The sequence below is a fragment of the Taeniopygia guttata genome, chromosome Z (assembly GCF_048771995.1).
Source record: "Taeniopygia guttata chromosome Z, bTaeGut7.mat, whole genome shotgun sequence".
Taxonomy (NCBI): domain Eukaryota; kingdom Metazoa; phylum Chordata; class Aves; order Passeriformes; family Estrildidae; genus Taeniopygia; species Taeniopygia guttata.
Window position 1 is genome coordinate 65,130,025 of NC_133063.1, and position 20,897 is coordinate 65,150,921.

At 40.5% G+C, this 20,897-nt stretch overlaps 1 protein-coding gene and 1 long non-coding RNA gene across 9 annotated transcripts in view; both read left to right on the forward strand.

The window, feature by feature from the left end:
- The window catches only part of AP3B1 (adaptor related protein complex 3 subunit beta 1), a 155,358-nt gene extending 154,146 nt beyond the window's left edge, over positions 1–1,212 (forward strand). For 7 of the 8 annotated variants that reach the window (XM_030258591.4, XM_072922672.1, XM_030258594.4 and 4 more), the window contains one exon: positions 466–1,212. In XM_030258591.4, coding sequence (XP_030114451.1) covers positions 466–619 — 154 coding nt within the window. In that variant the 3' untranslated portion in view covers positions 620–1,212. The remainder of the gene's footprint in view (positions 1–465) is intronic. The other variant, XR_003957143.4, reaches the window with a different exon arrangement.
- A 4,664-nt stretch (positions 1,213–5,876) lies between these two features.
- Positions 5,877–18,101, forward strand: LOC115491172 (uncharacterized). Its single transcript, XR_003957147.4, has 3 exons — positions 5,877–11,014; positions 12,495–12,599; positions 17,718–18,101. It is a non-coding gene; the product is annotated as an uncharacterized lncRNA (long non-coding RNA).
- The last annotated feature ends 2,796 nt before the right edge of the window (positions 18,102–20,897 follow it).

The window sequence follows — 20,897 nt, forward strand, 5'->3', positions numbered from 1 at the left end:
AAGTACAACAGTTTGGCTTTTTTTATGTGTTCTACTACAATTAACACAGTTGTATTCTCATTGGGGCACCAACTAATGAAAATCCTTGGAAAATTCTATACAGCTGTAGTCAGATTGTCAGTGTGTGTGGATATTGTAGATAAACTGAAGAATCAGTATTTATATTTACAATTATTTAAATAAGATTTAGTTCGTACTACTGCATACAAAATTCTACATAATACTTCTTTGCCCTTATAAAACGCAAAAATATTTACATATCATGTATTATCATACATAAATAATGTTTGAAGAATTTATAGGAGGTTTTATAGTTTATCCCCTGAAATGCATTAATGAATTTAGAAGTATTTTATTAAATTTGAGCTCATTTAACTCTTGCAGAAAAAAACATTAGCAGTCTTTGACCTTAAGATCCTCAGTGATTTTTCTCTTTTCTTTTTTTATTTTTCCTTTTCCTTCTAGGTTTGCAGCTAAGACTATGCACAGTGGGTCACTGATGCTAGTCACAGTGGAGCTGAAGGAGAGCTCTACAGCACAGCTCATCATAAACACTGAGAAAACTGTGATTGGTTCTGTTCTGCTGCGGGAGCTGAAGCCTGTCCTGTCCCAGGGGTAACCTGCTTACATCTGGACTTCAGAATCTGGCACACAACAAAAGTGCCTGGCATCCACTACTGCTGCCTTTCATTTATAATAATAGCCCTTCCATCTGGCAGTGGGGAAAGAATACACTCTTGACATTCTTGTCTTCTGCTTTAGAATGCTAGTGCGTATCTATCATGTATGCAAGTCCTTTCCTTTTTTTCTGCTTGCTAACCAAAGAACATATATTTTACTGTCAGTTATATGCGCTTTTAAATATATTTCCCATTTGTTCTACCCTAGTCCTTCCCTCTCTCTTCCCTTCCCCCACTACCTTCCTTCCCCATCAGTTTCCACTCCCCTCCATAGTGGACAAATACTAGGTAATAAACTTCAAGGGAAATCACACTGCTTGAAAACTGAGTTCAAATGACAGGTGGGTTCCAGCAACACACACAGCAAGTATGTGGTTCAGAGAGAATTTTGATGTGTGAAAATACAGTAAGTACAGCAAAATAGTTTTCTAGAAGCTTGTAAACCTGAAGTCATCTAATGAGAACATTGTTCCTGCCTACTGTCATTTTCCCAAATATTTTGTTAAGATGCTAATAAAGTAGTGGCTATGAACAGAGGCTCCCTCTTTCTTGTTTTGGTAGAAAATTGGTAACAGACATGCTGGTATTGTATATACTTGGTTAACTAAAGTAAATACAAATGAGGTGGGCACTATACACATATCAGCAAATTGTTCTTGCAACAGTAGCTAGTGTTTGTGCTTCTATAATTGTCTGCTATACGGTTACATTTTTGTTAATAAACAAAGCCAGCAGCTGCCTATTTTCAAACTGGCCTGCTCATAAAATACTGATTGAATTGTTCAAATGTGTATTAAATTAAATACTGATTGTTAGACTGTTGCGGCAAATACTGTCATCTAGCTTAATGAATAGTTCAACTTTATTTCAAATTTCTTTTTTAAACTAGACTAAAACATTTCCCAACTTTGTATAAACGAGGTCTTGAGGCAGAGAGAAATTCATAGCCATATCAACTGAACTATGCTGGAGAAGACCAATAGCCTTGCACCAGTTGGTGTACCTGGTTTTCTTGGTACAGCTCAGTGATTTTGTCAGGTCACTGATTTTGACCTTCCCTTCACATTCTGGTTATATGGCAGGATGTAAAACGCTGAGCCTTTTCATTTCTTATCAGTTCTCCTACTTCCAAAATGTTTTTTCCTAGTAACTCATGGCTCTGCTACAGAGAAGACACTTGAGTAAGTGTGACCTTTTTCTGTCACCAGGACCTTTGCATGGTCCTTAGATGCCCAACTAGTGCTGTTCTAGTTTAGATTTATACAAAATGCTGCATTTTCAAAAATGTTGTCTTGCTTCACACTAAGTTCTTTTGAATTTTTAATTAAAATTTAGTAGAACTAAAAAGAGGTTCCAAATGCTAAAGAGAGGTTAGGTTTTTAAGGCAGTTATCTTGCGCTTATATGAAAAATGTGGTTCTAGAATTTACTCTAGCACTCAAAAAGAAATGTACATGTTCTTAATCAACATTCATATTATTTTCTGAAGTCACAAACCTACAATAAGTTTGCTATTGAATTAGTTTTCAACTGTGATGTAAAAGCTATTCAAACAGAATAAAAGTGTATTCTAGAAATTACTGTTGTCTCAGGGGAACTGCAGATTGGTCTGTAGATAATCTTTAATATTAAGACCTATTGAGGAGATCATGAGGAAAAGATACAGAAACATGCATCCTGAGAAAAGACTGAATTGTAAAAACCTTGGCCGTGGTTGTAAAGGAGAAAACAAACAAGAATTGCATCTCATACCACAGTATAAATCAAAGAAAAGTACATTAATGCTATGTAAGTCACACACATTGCTGAGTATTTTCTGCCTTCTTAGAGTACTTTATACATTTTAGCAGTGAAGCCCAGAAACGTGTATAATAAGGGTAGTTGTGGAGTTTCTGGGATAAATTTATATTTTTCAGCACACAGGTAGTTCGATAACTCTTGGTACTGGTCTTTGACTGATCATAGAGTGGTTTAGGTTGGAAGGGGACCCTGAAGATCATCTACTTCCAACCCACTTGCCATGGAACAGGACAGATTTCACTAGACCAGGTTGTTCAGAGCCCTACTGAACATGGCAATGAGCACTTGCAGGGATGGAGCATCCACAATTATGTTGGGCAACCTGTGTTTCACCACCCTCACAGTAAAGATTTCCTTCCTAATATCTGATGTAAACCTGCTCTCTTTCAATTTCAACTGAAACCCTTTCACCCTTGTCCTGTCTCTACATGTCATTGTAAATAGTCTTGCCTTCTCTTTTCCAGACTGAACAATGCCAAATCTCTTTTCCCTCTGCTCCAGCCCTCTGATCATCTTGGTGGCCTCTACTGACCTCCCTCCATCAGGTCCCTGTCCTTCTTGTGCTGGTACCCCAGAGCCGATGCAGCACTGCAGTGGGCTCTCAGCAGAGCAGAGCAGAGGGGCAGAATCCCCTCCCTGGCCCTGCTGCCCACCCTGCTCTGGATGCAGCCCAGGACACGTGTGGCTCTCTGGGCTGGCAGTGCCCATGGCTGGGTCATGTCCAGCCTCTCATCCCCAGCACCCCCAAGTTCTTCTGGGCAGGGCTGCCGTGATCTGCCCATCCCCAGCCTGTGCTGGTGCCAGGGTTGCTCTGACCCAGGTGCAGCACCTTGCACAATTGCCTTGTTAAACCTCATGAGATTCCTATGGGCCCTCTCCTAGAGTTTGTCCAGGACCCTCTGGATGGTATCAGATACATTCAGCTTGGTGTCATCTGCAAATTTGTTGATGATGCATTTTATCCTTCTCTCTATGTCATTAATGAAGATACTGGTACAGACCTTGAGAGTTACCACTTGTCTCTGCTGTCCATTGGAGCTGAGCCATTGACCGTGACCCTCTGAATGCGACCCTCCAACCACTTCCTAATCCACACAGCAGTTCACCCATCAAATCCCTCCAATTTGGGGAGAATATTGTCGGGGACTGTGTCAAAGGTTTTACTGAAATCCATAAAAATAATGTCTATAACCTTCCCTTACCCACTGATGCAGTCACCCCATCATTGACAGCCACTGCCTTGGTCAGACAGGACCTGTGTTTCCTGCAGCCACGCAATTACATCAGCCAATTCCCTCAGGACTCGGGGGTGCATCTCCTTGGGTACATTCAGGTTCCTCAGGTGGTCACAAATCTCATTGTCTCCTACAGTGGGAAGGACTTGGCTCTCCCAGTCCTCATCCTGTTATCCATCCAGTCAAGAGGTGTGGGAAGTTTCCCATTGAAGACTAAGGCAGAAGCTGTTAAGTACCTCAGCCTTCTCTTTGTCTGTTGTTACCAGTTCTCCAGTTTTCCAGTGCTGTTTATCAGAGGGGTTACCCCTTCTTTGACCTTCTTTTTCTGGTTAATGTACCTGTAGAAGCCCTTCTCATTATTCTTTGTGTCACTTGCCAGGTTCAGTTCCAGTTTTGTCACCTTGGCCTTTCTCATCCCTTCCTACACAACTGTGCTTCATCTCTAAACTCTTTCTAGGTTGCCTGTCCTGGTTGCCACTACCTGTGCATTTGCTTCTTTCCCTTAATTTTGACCAGCAAGTTCCTACTCAGCCATGTCAGTCTCTTGCCCTCCTTGTCTGATTTTTTGCTCCTGGGGATTGTCAGCTCTTGTGCTCTATGGAAGAGCTGCTTAAAGATCTGCCAGCTCTCATCTACTCTCTTGTCCCTGAGGGCAGTCTGTCAGGGGATCCCACTGACTAGGTTCCCAAAGGACTGGAAGTCTACTTTCCTAAAGTCCAAGAGCTGAACTTTCACTCCTGACCTAAGCCCTATCCCTCATGCACGCTCCACCAGTGCATGATCCCTGCAGCCCAGGCTGCCTCCAGTCCTGGTGTCCCAGTTAGCTCGCTTGTATTGTGACCAACAGATCCTGTAACACATTCCCTCCAGCAGGGCTGTCTGTCACCTGGCTCAGGCAGTTATCCTCCACACATTCCAGCAGTCTCCTGCATTGCCACAGCTCTCCAAGCTGCTTTTACAACAACTGCTGGGGTGGCTGAGATCCCCCTGCAGGACACAACCCCCGGGCACAATGCCTCCTGTGCTGGAGCAGGAAGGTTTGGTCAAGGGGCTCCCCTTGGCCAGGCGGCTGTAGCAGACCCCAGCCAAAGGCTCCTTTTGCTGCCTCGCTCTCTGACTCCTACCCACAGGCTTTCCACCTGCTCATGGATATTCTTCAGGGACAGCTTTTCACACTGTCTAGTTTTTGGCTTGTGGCATCATTTGTACTTACTTGAGAAAGGAGTACCAGGCTGTGGTCCATGCTTTTGACATGGGCTACCCTCTTGGCAGCATCATGGATTTTAGTCCCTGGTAGGCAGCATTACCTCTTGAGACTGTCAGGACAGCATGATATTGTGATTTGAATGTTCATGCTGCCTTCCCAAAGCAGTAATTTGGAGATAAAGTTTATTTAAGGGTTGGTATTTAAATAGCCATATATTTCTGCATGTATTAAAACTCAGCTCTTGAAGAATCTAAACATAATCATGTGTACCTTTCTTACATTAACAGTGGAAGTTGCACTCAGTCATAATTGAACCAGTAGCAGTAGTTAACAATAGTTTATTAGTTTGGTTGTATATCTTTTGTACTCAGTTCTTCCAATCTTTTAATCATTTATAGAGGCATATTAAAGGTTGATGCCTAGTCTAAATTGCAATCTAAAATTCTCTTTGGAGCGATTTGCTTGTACCAAGTAGCAGCAGCTCCTACCTCTGTGAGCAGGCCAATCAGTCAGGGGCTGCAGACTGAGAGCCGCCTGGCTTCAGCAGGTACCCAGGCCTGGGCACACTTGGAACAAGCCTGCATGCACAGCTCGAGGCACAGCAGGAAGGCTAAAGCATGGTACTGCAGGACTGCTGCGTGGGTTTTGCTGAGATAGTTAGCACCTGTATCAAAGTCTAGTTTAAGGAGTGGGAGGTGAGGGTTATTTACTTAAATTAGCAAGGTTTCAAATGCAACAGAACACTCAGAAACAGGAAAAACAATAACAACTACCAACTCACATATGCTACCATAAAGAGAAATTGGAGTGTCATTTTATTAACTTTAATCATGCTGAAGGTACTGAACCGCAAAAAGACTACAAAAATACTGTGGTCTGCTACAAGCTATAAGACTAGTGCTGGCAACTCGGACATAAAGGATTGTTTAGCAAGAGCAAGGACAAACAGGTAAGAAAGTTTCTGCATAGTGAGAGATTGATAGTTTACCTTTGTTTTGCTGCCTGGTTGTTTCTACAGAAATATGCATATTCTCCTTAGTGAAGAGTAAGGGTTTTCTTTATTTTTTTCTTTTTAACAACCAAACTTTCAAATTCAGTTACTCCAAAATGAACCATTTTGAAAGAATAGGGTGCAAGGAGAAATTGTTTGGTTACTCTTGATGGCAGAATATAAACATAGGCTTGATGCATGACACTAAAAATAATATAATATTTCTACTTATTTTTCTGTGATATTTTATGATGTTGTATAAAAAGATAATGGTTTTTTCCTTCATATCTGCTTTAATTCTAATAATTAATTTCTAAAGAAAAATAGCAGAAATAAAAATGGTTCTGGAGCTAGAGACAAAATAATGGAAGATATAAATAGAATAATATGTGAAAGGATAGTGGAAATAATGAAAGTGTTTTTAGAACTGGGACATGATACAGTATAAGAAATAATGAATTACGTAGAAAAGATAAGATGAGCTTTCCTGATGATCTTTTCTACTAACTCAGGAACAAGGTGACATTTTGCAACATTTCCAAAGCAATGTATTTAAATTTGGGGAAGACATTTACTTTTATTTCCCCTGTTTTTTAAACACAACATATACTTAAGTTCTGGTCATCCACTGCAGGTGTACATCAGCAAAGAAATATACAGATACATATTAGATAGGATACAAAACCCAAAGTCTCTAAATTCCCTTTATCTGAGCCTTTGGGCTAATTGCTGGTATTTGGTGATAGGATGAAATCCTTTTGCACACTTTGCTTTGCAGTGGTCCATTGCCAAAAGTAGTGTTAATATATTTTTTTTAATATTCAGTTACTGAACTGCCTAGTTTTGCATACAGTATCTTACATGCTTGAATTAATTTTAACTTAGTGCTTACATGCCCTAACATGGTTTCTGGTAAGCAGTATTCAGGTAAATAAAATTGTCCCAAGCCCTCATCTGACTTTCGGTGTGTGCCCTGAAACAAGTAAGTGAGGATTGGACTCTGTTAGCTTCTTTTTCTAATAGTTTATTGTTTTCCCCTTCCACACATTTCTGTTTATTTTTACATAATGTTTTAACTTGTTTAACACTTATATAGTAAAACATTTTGTTGTGCAGAAGCCATGCTTTGCTATGTTTACGTATGTGGTTTGATTGCTCATAGGAGCCTTTGTGCCTGACCCTTTGTGATAAAAGTAGTAATTCTGCTGTCCTTATCTCAGCTGGTATAATTGTGTTTTTATATAGAACAGTCCAGTTAATCTGTTTGGAAGAGAAATGTGAATGCCACTGCATTTCCAGTCCCTCAGATAACTGGTTTTGCCTCAAAAGGTGCAAGATGAACTACTCTTCAATGTCTGGTAACTCTTGAGCCCCTGCTGTGACTGTAGTGCCACAAATCCTGATTCACCTAAATTGTGTACATTGTGGTGCATATACATTTATATTGCCACAGAGGCAAGTTTTATATTGCCTAGAGAAGCTGTGGATGCCCAGTGCCTGGAAGTGTTCATGGACAGATTGGATGGGGCCCTGAGCAGCCTAGTGCAGTTAGTGACATCCCTGCCCTTAGCAGGGGGGCTGGAACTAGATGGTCTTTAAGGTCCCTTCCAACACAAAAAAATCTTTACACGTAATATTATTCTAAACTCATTTTTTCTATCATCCATAAGTAGGAGAGAGGGGAAAAGTGAGTTTTGCTGGCTTCCACCACTGTTTTTCCAGTCCTCTCCAGGTCTTGGCTTGCTCTCATCCTGCTCCTGGTGACTTGCCCAGTCATGGCTTTCAGAGAAGAGGAAAGATGATTCTGCCCGTAGCACCATCTTAGGGAGCATATGAGTTGTGAGTTGCCATCCACACCTTCATATCCCCTTCTGGCTCAGCCCACACCTGTTTTTTCTCCTTGATGGGAGGTATTTAGACTAAGCCTTGCAAAACCAGCAGACAAGTCACAGCTCATGTTCAGGAAAGAGTGCACTTGGGTCCTGGACACCTTCCCATCCCGTGAAAACACTGGTGGAGTCTGGACATGTGGTGGGAGGTGGTGAAAGACCTTCTCCTGTAGCAGCCGTGACTGGCAGGTGTTCAGCTGCCAGGCACAACACCCTGGTGCTTCCAGCCACCCTCCAGAGCTTCAGCCGTGTCTTGGACCATGGGACACCCACTGGTCTGGGCTCACAGCAGCACCCTAAGCCCAGCAGCTGGAACACAGTGGGCAAGGGAGGTGTAGGGAAGGTAGGACCCTTTGGAGAGGCAGCATCAGCTCTTTTCCTTCTGTAGCACATCTGCTGGGGGCAGTTCTAGGCTGAGAAGCCTATACCTGTCTGAGGCCTCCCTGTTGTGACAGCTGCCACCCTTGGAGACCTTGACAGACCCCAGCTGCAGGTCCACAAGGGGCAGCTGGCTCTGCCCTGGGTCACTGCAGACCCTCTGATCTCCTTAAAGGTACCTAGGAAATTGCTTGTATATAACAGCATACTTTACTGCAGTGGAGCACTTCTCTCCCTTTGCAGATGGTGTTTAACACATAGAATAATTTGATCCTGTAGTATCTATAATCTCCTATAATTTCATTTTGGCTTTACCTGATTTTGTATATTTGTGTGAGGGCTTTTAGGCGCCTAATTGTTCTTTGTATGCACCAGCAGTGCACAGTATGCCAGCACTTACTGAATCCGTTTTTAAAAGTGAGTGACTCTGAAACATCACTTGTGAAGGAGGTAGGAGAGAAGAAAGAGACACCAGTTCAGTTATTTCTTTAGACATTTTTTCAATACTGTCAAAAACCCAGGAACTCATCCCGCTTGGTACCACTAATTCCTCCCTCAGCTGTCTTTCTATATGTTTGCAGGTGTATCCCCTAAAGCAAAACAGCAGGATCATTTGGGCTTAAAAATCTCATAACATATTCTATGAGAGAGCAGTGTTTTGGTGGGATGGGGGGTTGATTTTGGTGATCCAGTAATTTCATTGATACAGTTTGGACTGTAGCCCTACAGACGTTTGACACAGCTAGGAAGGAGTACACTGTGGGAAGGCAAAGTGTACTCCCATTCTTTTCTTCTTGCCCTTACTTTCTGTGTGTCAGCACTATGCTAGAACAGCACCAAAGTGGTTACTTTTATCGGAAAATAAAAAAGGCACCTCTTTGATACTGAATCAAAAAATAACTGTTCTGCTTCATATGGATTTGTGGGCCTCTGCCAATGCCTGGGCTTGGGCAAAGTTAGCTGGTGGCTCAGCTTCATGTAATTGAAAGTAATTTTGATTTCTGCACTGTGGTGTAATTGCTTGAAAAAACATGTTATTTGATGATTAAGATTCTGGAGTGAATTGTGTTCTTTTGGGTTCTTGCACTGTTTCTCCATCAGGGACTTGGTTTCAGTGGTGTGCAGCTGCTGGAGTTGATTTACAGTGCTGCGGCTGTGGCTAGTCATAAATAAATCCTCTTATATAGTTGTTATGAACACCTGTTAGATCATCTGTCAGCAAAGCGCTGTTCACATTTATCATGGTGCGGTAGTTATTTTACCTCAATCCATTTCCGACTGACTCGGCCTCCATCACTGGATTACTATTACCACACCATAATCGGTCGTTTCCACTCCATGTTACAACTTGCAGATAAAAGATTTCACTACTTGGCCAAATTTCATAAATAAAGGAGCAGTTCAGTGCAGTAAAAGTTTATTTTTGTCATCATTTGTCACCCCATTATTCTATAAATCAAATGGAATAGCACTATTGCTAGCTCAGGCGTTGCTGTCAGCCCTAGGCATGGAAATGGTCCATTTCTTCTTTTTAGATGAGATGACATGTCTTTCAGACTTAACTGGCTTATGGCTTTGTTTCACCCATTTTATTTTATCGGCCCTTCAGAAAAATCCTTGGGGACCAGAGAGACTAAAGAAGTAAAATGGAATCAGAAAACACAGTAAAACATTCTGCTATAGCTGTGTTATGTACATTTCCCTCCCCCACAATTATTCATTTACAAACTCCTCTGCAAAAATAATGGATCTGGATATAAACAGCCCCTCAATGCATTCTCCAGCTTTACTCAGACTTTATCGTTCATGTCAAACCATGGGTATGAAAGGGCTCTGGAGAGGGTGCTACAAAGTCCTGCTAATGCTTCTGCTCCTAAATGGACTTCCAGACTGCTCAGGGGTTGAATTGTGGAGTTGTGGTTTTGTTTCAAAGGTCTGTGCTGATGACATATTCTGGGGCCTGAACCACCTAATAATGCTGTGCTATGCCTCACTACACAGCTTCACAAGCAAAGCCTTCAGGATTCAGGATGTTCCTCCATGCCTTCCTAGTCACAGTCTTCACAGAAATGTTGCTTGTTTTTTTTTTTTTTTGGTTTTCAATAATTTCCTAACTCTAGCTGTAAAATCTGCTTGTTCCATACCTTGATTTTTTGGCTCTGTCTCTGTTACAGATGCTTGGTGTTTTCTTGATTTATTGAGAAGTTAAGAGATGGATCTCAGACTAAATTTTGAAAAAAGCAATATTCCTTGTTTTAAAAAGAGCCAGATAGGATGATGATAAAGAGATGGTGTAATAGAAAAGGGTTTATAGTTGATATTATACTTCTGAGTTGGTTCTAATTCAAGTTACATTCTTCATAGTCATTATGTAGCTCATAAATTCAATAAAGTGTTTTACTATTACTATAAAAATGACAGGAGGGGGGTTTTATGTTGTAAGTTTCGTTAGTTGCTCTTCCTGTTTTATGTTGAAGTTCTCAGGCCATTATGTCATTAAACTCCATGGACTCTGAAGGGCTTAGGCCCCTCTGTTCCTTATCACTGGTGCAGTGCCTGCTGTGGGGCAAATGTCTGTGTGTCCAGTCTCTGTCCGTCATCACTTTCCTTGTCAATGGCTCTCTTTGCTTCCATTTGGATATTTTTTTAATTCAGAAGCTCATATACCTGCCTTTGTGAGGAGACAACTGGAGTTTCAGGGTGGCTGTGGACGCACTTTGGGTTCTGAGCTCTCGACATCAATTCTCAACTCCAGCTGAGCCACTCGTGTGAAAATGGCCTGACCCTCTCATTGCAGTCAGTCTTGATGACAGGGAAGAACCTGCTGGCAAAGAGGTATGTTGCACTATGGAAATAAAAGTACTTCTGAGTGTTCACCCTTTCTTTTTCCTTCCCAAAGACACCTGCTGTGACTTTTCTCCAACCACTTTTGTTGTAAAATTCAGCACACATCTAGGTTTGAGATTCTTGTCAGTTTGTCTGTGCACAAATGCTTGCAAGCATAGCCTTAGGCATTTGCTGTGAAGATCTCTAAAGGCAAATCCAGGAAGGGTTTTCCTTTTTCATTGATGGGGAGATGTAGAATCTCCCGATGTAGACACTGTAGAATTTCTGTTATTTCTGCTTCATTAGGGGAAAGAAGTATCAAATATCTGACCCTAGAGACTTTGCTTTCTCCAGATGTTTGCTTTGCACACAAATAATCTGCATGAAAACAGCAACTGCTAATTCAGTGGCCAAAGTGCATCAGGACCCTAATCTAAAACCTCCCAATCCATCCAGCTGTCTGGCATTTGCTATTATAGGGCACCAACAGAGAAATGAGGCTGTGGCTTTATCACTGCACCCTGGGTGACAACTTGATTTTCTGCTTTCACCGCAGGCAGCAGCAGCCCAACATGATGGGGCTGTTAATTTGTGCATTTCATGGTGTCTGTCAGGGGGCCGGGAGAGGAGGGTTTCAGGGAAAGGGAATGGAGCATGTCCCAGCCTCGGAAGCACCTGTCTGCATTGACGGCAGAGAGCACTTCTTATTAGCGTGCAGGTCTCTAAATGCAGCCCCGGGATGACAGCCTGGCATTCCCAGCACCCACACAGTGTGACAGGCGCAGGCAGCCGGTCCCATTGTTTGCCCTTGATGAGCATGTCATTAATGGAAATGGAAGAAAGTGAGGGCCACATCAGTATTCAAATAGCCTCCATCCTCTCTGCCATTCAACTGCCTGGCTCAGGCGGCTGCAGATTTCCTTCTGCAGCAATTCTTACACGTTTTCACAGATTTATTCCCATTGCATACAAATCCGCTCCATGTGGCTCTGGCCCCATGCCCCGTCATTCGCCTCACATGCACAAACGTTCTCCAACGTCATCTGATCCACCAAAATTAAAGTGGGTCTTTGGTGGATCAGCATCATCTGATCCACCAAAAATAAAGTCTTCCCCTTCCTCCCTGTTTTTTTTAATTGCTTAAGTACCATTACCAAAAACTTGCTATTTGCAATCCAGGAAATGGAAGATGCTATTTATTTAAACTTGAAGCATCAAGCAAGGGGCTGATATACTTTTTGTAATGTCCTTGTTTTCTCACAAACAGCTATTGATGCTTGTCTAAGTGACCTCTTTCATTACAATACATCACAATATGTTTGGTTTGGAACATTTCTTCTAATAGGTATGAAGTAAGAGGATTGCAGGCAAAATGAGACATTACTAAAAAAAATCCATATGCTTCCTTAATGATAATATTACTGAAAACATCATTAAAGTAATGCTGTCCCTCAAAGCCTTTTTTCAAAGTTCTGTGCTTTAATAACAGGCAGACAATGGATATGTGGAGACAAATGGCCATTTCACTGGAGTACACCATCTTAGGCTGCCAGTACCCCTTTGACCTTGCATATACCTTGTGATCTCTTTGCAGGTAGGTGATATGTTTGCATTCTGTATTTTTATGCATGGACCACAGGAGAACATAAGTTGACCATTAGTGCTCCTGGGCAGTCCAGCAAAACAAATAACAAAATATCATACTGCTGCTATGAAGAATGTACCTTGAGCACACTGGCATCTGGCCAGATCTTAAATGTATGTTTTTGTGCTTTAGTTTTGTGTTAGTCTGTTTCTGTAATAATATAATTAGTGCTCACAGGGGAGGCTATTGACACTACCACCAGGATCAGTTTGCTCTTTGCAGTATTTCCAAATCATTCTTGTTACACATCCAGCTTGCAGGTTGTATGTGGTACCCCTTGTCTTTTGTCCGTTCTTGTCCTCTCCAACCAATAATTTAACCTCAAAACTGAAACTCTCTCCACTAAAGCTCCAATAAAAACCTGCAGTCAAAAATGAATGTACATTGCTAGGTGGTTTCCAAACCCTGGGATATTTTGTAGCCCTATTTAACCCCAGGAGCTTGAGAAAGTGAGCCCAGACATTTTCCATTTGTCATTTCTAAATCATTAGTTAGTTCCAAAACTACATAGAAGCAGAGCTGTTATAAAACATTTTGATAAGCCAAACCACTCCTTCCTTATGCACTTCCTCATATTCCTCACACTCCTCCCAGCACTGCTCTAGACTCAGAATTCTGCTGTGATGTAGATAGGGCTGTTCTTGGATGTGTTTACCCTAACAGGTGCTTTTCTTCCACTAGTGCCTGTGGGGACTGCCCCAGCGCTGTGTTCCCTGCAGCTTGGGTCCCAGAATAAGTGCAATGCTGGTGTCCATCTGGTTTTGGCTATGATCTCTAGAAGCAGGATGGTGAGATATTTGGGTTGCCACTTAGGTGCCAAAGGTGCATCTCAGCACCTTTGTGAGCACAGGCACATTCTTTTGGCTCCTACTGCTTCCTCTGCTCTTTCTTTTGCTGACCACTTTGTATTGCAGAATATGAGTTGTCTCACTTTTCTGTACTTTGTGCAGACCATTCTGATTTCAGTAGGAACCTCTAGGTGTTGCTGTGATATAAACAATAATTGTCTTTGAGCATTAATTCAAAGAGGGCAATTAAAGTTGAGTGAGACCAAGAGAAGAAACCTGTAAGTTCTCTTGTTTAAAATTATTAACAATTTCTGCTTAGTTTAATAATTCAACAAATTGCAGAAACTTCATTTTATCAGACTGCTTTCAGCTCAAATTTAAAAAAAAAAAAAGGCTTTGCCATTGTTTCCATTGGCAAACACCCAAAGACCAGTCTTTCTTCACCAGAAATACATCTAGAAATGGCTGTAAGAATATGCCAAAAAATGTTAAAATTAAAGCCAACTATGGTGTTATGGCAAGACAAGTACCCTCTTTCTGGGTCACAGCCAGAAGCAACATCCAAACATAATTAAGGGACAAGTAACTCACCTAGAAAAAGCAGAAAATTTTCAAAACTGATGTATCAAGAAAGTGTGTTTTAGAAATCAAAATGTTGCCATCTTGAATATTAGTGGAGGAAAATTTTATGAGGCAGCCATCCTAAAACATCATCTTGCACAATGTACGTATCAGGGACAACAGAAAAATACTAAATCCTATTCTGGAGGAATTGGCTACTGTCCTGCTTTTAAAACTAAGTCCATTTTAAAGTAATTTGGAAGATGTGAAAGATATGCCACTAATCTGGCACCAGGAAGTAGAACTTAAAAATGGAGAACAGACTTCAGTAGAAAAAGTTTATGGGGTACATTTTCAGAAATAATGAGTAATTTTAAATGCATTGTACATTACTGGAAACTATAGACAGCACCTGATTTTATCAGTTCAATTCATGGTCCACTGAGAAGAAAATCCTTGGCCCATCTTCAGCTGGACACACAAAAGCTGAATCAAATGAGATGGCTATGCCTATATTCAGCTGTACCCAATGGCTTGCAGATAGCAACGGTCATCTGATTGCAAGCTTGGTCTGGAATATCATTATCTGAAGCAGACTTTATCTACTTGAGGTGAGATTGTGACTCCTGCATTTGTAACACCTTGACTTGTCAAAGAGCTGTCCATATTCTGCTTTATTGCTTAGCCTTCCTATGAATTCAGTGGAGATCAGAACTCATCCATAATTGGTTTTCTTTGGGTTTGAATGAGACAGATGTAGATTTTATTTTTGGCAATGCAACCTAAAAATTCTGTGGATGACATCCAAAGTACAGGTCCGAATTTGTCATCTGCAGAGCAGATATGTGCACATTCAATGGTGCACCATGAACAAGAGGACAATTTCACAATCAGTATGTAGTTTTTTAACTCATCAGGCTTGTACACTTTATTCTTCAGGGAAGATATCATTTTTCCTGTGTAAACAGCTTTGTGATACACAGGTTATACCACTCCTTTGTGGAGGATAGTATAACAGCCTTTAGGTAACATGCAAACTTTATGGCAATATCTAAAAGACCCGTAGGAAGATCATTGGATAGTGGGTTCTCCATGTCCGTGATGAATAGAAAGTAAAGTAGCAAGGCTAGGTTTAGGCACAGGAGAATTATCTGACACTAGGGATAGTGCAGTCACAGAACAGGCTGGCTGGAAAGGTTGTGGGATTTCCAGAACTAGAAATCATTACAAGTTAAATAAAGAATCTGTCAGTTTGACATACAGTACAGCTTTAGGACACAGACAAGATAATTTCCAGGTTTTTTTTTTTGTTTTTTGTTTTTTTTTTTTTTCTTTTCTGTGAATGTGTAAGGAATATTTCAAATCTAGTTGATCTTTCATCCTACATACTCCTTGTTTAAATTTATATACTAGGACTATATCACTAGGGAACAAAAAAAAGTTCTGCTTTGTTCCTTTCTCGTCTCCTGGCTAGGTGTCTGCCTTTCTTTTTCTTTGGTCTGTGAAGTGGTCAAACACGTAATTATGAAGATGTGGGGTTGCATTAATTATGAATGCTTTCCAATACTCAGATTATTGCTACTAAGTAATACATATCACAATGACTGTTTTTTATACCACTAAGTGCTGCTAGCTCCTGCCTTTCCAGAGAAGGAACATATTCTGCACTGGTTCTCTGTAGCAAAATATCTGCCAATTTTGCTTGTCAGAAATATGTACTTCTCAGGAGGTGTAAAATCTTTCTGCAGAACAATTAAAGGTAACATAACAGTGTCTGTACTGCTGAATTTCTTAATTCACCTATTTACTCTTGCTGCATTCCATCATATCTCTCTTGACAACATATCTGAGCTGCCTTTCTTTCCCAGAGCCCTATTATCAAAGCAGTTCTTCATAGCTTGGCACCCATTTTGATTGCTTCTGCTTTTCTGTGAGTTTTTCTATTCAAAATGTTGCAGCTTATTTACCAAGCACTGTATTTACATGCTTGAAGGAAAAAAAAAAAAAAAAAAAAAGTAAAAATCTGTTTTTTTTAAAGAATCAGGCAGATAGCATCACTTACATTGCCTTTTTCAAAGTACTTCTTTTAACAATGAAGAAATTTTCAGGCTGAATTTCCAGTGACCCTTAAAAGTCACTGGTTTTTAATATAGTATTTTCCTCAAGGACTTCATCTTTACCTTCAATTCCATAATATTTAGAGCACATTCATCCATCTTCTCTTACTGTTTTTTTGTTTGGTTGGTTTTTTTTGGGGTTTTTTTGGTGTTTTTTTTTTTCTGGAGTTCTAATGTCTATAAGCAGAATTTTCTGGGAAGTCTCACTTCACTGCTCCACTTCTGAAAGCAACTCCTTGGACCAACTTGCAGAACATGAAGAAAAGGGAAAGATAAAACTATTGAAAGTGTAATGCTTCCAGCATCCTCACTTGTATGAAGAAGTATGGCTTCTTCCCTGCACCTGAAAGTAAAATCCATTGTGAGCACTGGTGAGACTGGTAGTGTGCTGCAATACCTGGGTTCACCTTTTAAGGGGATGGTATAGTTGTGTAATTGAAAATTTGTCCTTTCTTTTCTCTTCACATACTTTGAAGTGAAAGTTGCTGTAAAGCAAAAGTTTCTTCCCCTTTGGTTCTTCATTTCATCTGCAATTAATTAATGGGTTTATGTAGTGAGTTCACACCACATTTCCATAAAACAGCTCTGTCACTCCTCTCCTCATCTGACAGATACAAAATATAACAAAAGGCTCATGGGTTGAGATAAGGCTCGGGGGAGATCCCCCACTGTCCTGGGCAAAATTGATTTGATGGGGAAATTTATTTTATTGCTAAGCAAATCAGAGTAGGATAATGACACAATAAAAAATAAAACCAAATCTTTAAAAAAGCTTCCCCCATCCCTCCCTTCTTCTTGGGTTCATCTTCATTGCCTTCTTTCTCTTCCTCATCCCAGCAGCAGCACAGGGGAATGAGAAATGGGGGCTGTGGTGAGTTCAACACACTTTGTCACTTCTTTCTCTTCACACTCTTCCACTGCTCCAGTGCTGGATCACTCCCATGGGAGATATTCCTTCACATTCTCTCCAATGTGGGTCCTTCCCGTGTTCTGTAGTTCATTAACTGCTCCAGTGCGGGTCCCTTCCATGGGATACAGTTCTTCAGGAATAGGCTGCTCCACTGTGGGTTCCCATGGAATCGCAAATTCTGTTAGCAAACTTGCTCCAGCACAGGCTTCTGATGGGGTCACAGACTCCTTCAAAGACATTGACCTGCCTCAGAAGACTGCCTGAGGTCTTCCATGGGCTGCAGTTGGATCTCTCCTCCACCATGGTCCTCCATGGGCTGCATGGACACATCTGCCTCACCATGATCTGCAGCAGGGTCTCTGGGGAAATCTCAGCTTTGATGCCTGGATAATCTCCCGACACTCCTTCTCCACTGACTTTGTGTCTGCAGAGTAGCTCCTCTCACGTTCCTCTCTAAGGCTGCAGTTGCTCTTGGGCAGATTTTTAACCACTTCCATCCTAGACCCTGGCACTGGATCTTTTGGACATGGGGGAAGTCTCTGGCAGTTTCTCACAAAAGCCACCCCAGCAACCCTGCCCTACCAAAAGCTTGCCATGCAAACCCAATAAAGTTTGGCTGGCAAGCTCTTGTTTTTTCTCCTGCACCTGCAAATCCACTCTAAATCCTTATGTTTTCTTTATGTTTTCACAGAAATTCCAGTCATGCCAGTACATGTATGGAAGACCCAAGGAGACTGAGGTGATACCGTTATAGCACAGGATGTAACAAGGCAAAGAAATAGGCATCTTTAGGAATGATGGCAAAAATAGAAAAAATTTTGAAGTGGTCACTAGACAAATCAGAACAAAAAAATGTATGTGTTACTTAGACTTTTGTGACATATGTCATAGTCTCTGTGTTTCCCATATGAAAACATATTTCTCACAGCCCTAGGTGTGAGAAAGGATGGTTTCTCCATTTACATTTACAGTCAAGATGAGAAGTGTGATTTTGACATCTTTGGATGTATGTGTATATATTTAAGGGGGTTTTTAGTTCTTTTGTGGAGTTCTAAATAAAAAATATTGTGCTTTATATGTGTTATACTGCCTCCTTTTACATTATATTTCCCTTGTGTCATCATATGAGCAGGAGTGGTGTGGTTGTCTGGAGTTGTGTGTAAAATGTTCAGCCAGGGGTAGGCATGGTGGGTTTTTTAACAGAAAGCAAAGCAACAGGTTCCATAAGAAGGTGGAGGTCCATTTTTTTGTGTATAGATATATCTCTTGTCAAACTCATCTAGGTGCCTTGCCATTTACTTCTTGAGAAGTAAACCAGAGATAGACTTGTCAATACAGTCTTGTCATGAGGAAGACTTCATCCGGAAGCCCAGCAGTAGAGATTGCTCTTACTGTACTGCAGATAATTTGCTATGATTTTCTTCGCCGTATCTTTGGTATTGTGCATGCTTTGAGAATAAGTGAGCTGCAATTTTGGCCTGCTTCTTCTGGATTTTTGCATTATTTAAATACCAAATGCACATATAAATGGCTTCCTTTTTGAAAAGAAAAGTCCACATTGGAATGAAAACTAAACATGATTTCTTTCAAATCATACATGGAATATTGCCCTCCTCATTGTATTGGTTTTGTTTCACTGACTGTGGTCCTTGATTCTGATTTTATACCCTAATATACCCTTATATTTGTTCTTAATGAGATTCACTTCTGTTCTTTCACTGCTTACTAACACTTTAATTTGAGAAGCTGTTTTTGCTAGCCCTGCAAATATCCAATGTTCTTTCCAAAGTCAAGTCCATTTCCTGCAATAACCTTGCTTTGACCTATTATCAGTTATATCACAAATTATTCAGTCTCTAATTGGTTCATCTTTTAACTACAAATTCACATGACTTAGCTTTATTACAGAGCTCTGTGACAAGCTTACATGGATTAAAGGAGTATCACATTTTTAAGGAACTTTCTCTACCTGCTTGCACTTTCCTTCATTTTACTGCTAGGATAGATTGTTAAGGTTGTTAATATTAAGTTTTTAAATACACTCTTGTCATTCTTAAGGATGTGTTGTGTTTTAGGCATTATATGGAACTTTTTCCAAAACCTAACAAGACGTTAGCGTGTACAGCACGAATATAGCAGTATGGAGGATCTTCTCTTCTCCAGTTATTGCACACTATTTTCTCAGGAAATGTGAAGATGCTGTAGCTCCTTACTCCTTTTAGCCAGATCTTAAAAAAAGGGATGAAATTTTCTTGGTACCTACCAAAAATAGTTTAATACTGTAGCAAGTAATTAGCATGCAACACAGACATGGGTGGTAAAAGGCTAGGTGCTCTCCCTCTGATCCTTTGCTATTTTAACATAAGACAAAGACACAGCACCTGTTTACACTATGACATCTAAATGACATCTAAACTAGACAAAAGACCTACAGAGGAAGAATTTCAAGACAGGCCAGTAGTCAAATACATCTATTTGCACTAAACATGCACTGGAGCTGGACAGCTAGAAAGAACTTGCTTCTCTCCAACAGTCTCTATAGAGAATTGGTTTTTTTAAATAAGCAAACCAAGGAGTGGTTTTTTTTTTTTTTTCTGTACAGAACATTATATTATCTGCCGTACTAATGTTTTGCCTCTTGGTAAGATTCCTACCCTTTATTCAGATGTATGGTTAGGTCTCTAGCGGCTGCTCAGGATGCACCACAAAAAGGGAGAAAGAGTCTTATCCTTGATGCAGCCACCACCTAAAACAATGCTTGAAGGAGAATAGCTATTCAGTCAGCCCAAGCATCCATTCATATTGCACAGGGCTTGTTGTTCTGCCATCTCTCATCTCTCCATTAATTAATGGTGAAAATGCATATAACTAGGAAAACAGCAAACATAAGCAGGGAATTAATTTATTTTTCATAAATAGAGATTGCCTCATCAGTAGAAAAGCAAAGACTTGAAGTGTCTCTTCATGTTCCAATTTTTGTTCTGAAGCTGCCTGTTCCATTGCTTTCTCATCTCTTCTATTTAAACCAAACAACAATCAGTAGATGATGACATTAAAAAAATATTGTGGCTAAGGAAGAAAGTACTTTTGAGAGAGATCCAGGTTCAGCAGCTGGAAATGAGGGGGAAAAATTGGGACTACACCAGTCTAATTGGTTTTGTTATAGAACAAAATTAGCTGCAGCCAAAGAGCAGTAAAATGCACTCACCTTTATTGTAAGCATTTGAAGCTGTGCTAAATGGAATGGGGGAAGAAATCTGCTCTTTGCTCGTGGTACAAGGCATATATTAGAAAATAAAAATAATTAGTTGTAGAAACAACAGTTGAATTGTGCAAAGTGTTTTGCCTGGATTCCAGGAATGGTGGCTTTAATGAGGCCCTACACTTCACAAATGCTAAAGCCATTCTTAAATTAGGTTTAATAGGATACTTTCACTTTCTTTCAGCTCTTTGTCCTCAAACACATAGATACCCCAGAGTGTGCACACATTATTTAAGCAAGTTTTACACAATTCATCTCATCTACATGATGAATATACTATTAAACATAACACAGCTCCCTATCAGATCCTCACACAAGAAATCAGTGGCCTTCAAATCAAATATGAGGCCTATTTGCCTCTTCTGCTCTGCATTACAAAAAAGGTTTTAATTAGCCAAGAGACACCATTCCCAACGCCCATCAAATGCAACTGGAATCCAAATTTCTTAGCTACACTGAATAGTAATAGTAATTAACTGAATCCTAATTTCTTAGCTACACCGAATAGTAATTAACTTCTGAAAAACAATGTTTAACAAGCCAGTGCTGACTGGAGCTAGGAATATGGCCTGTCACCATGCAGGACCTAAATGATGGGTTTTATATGTT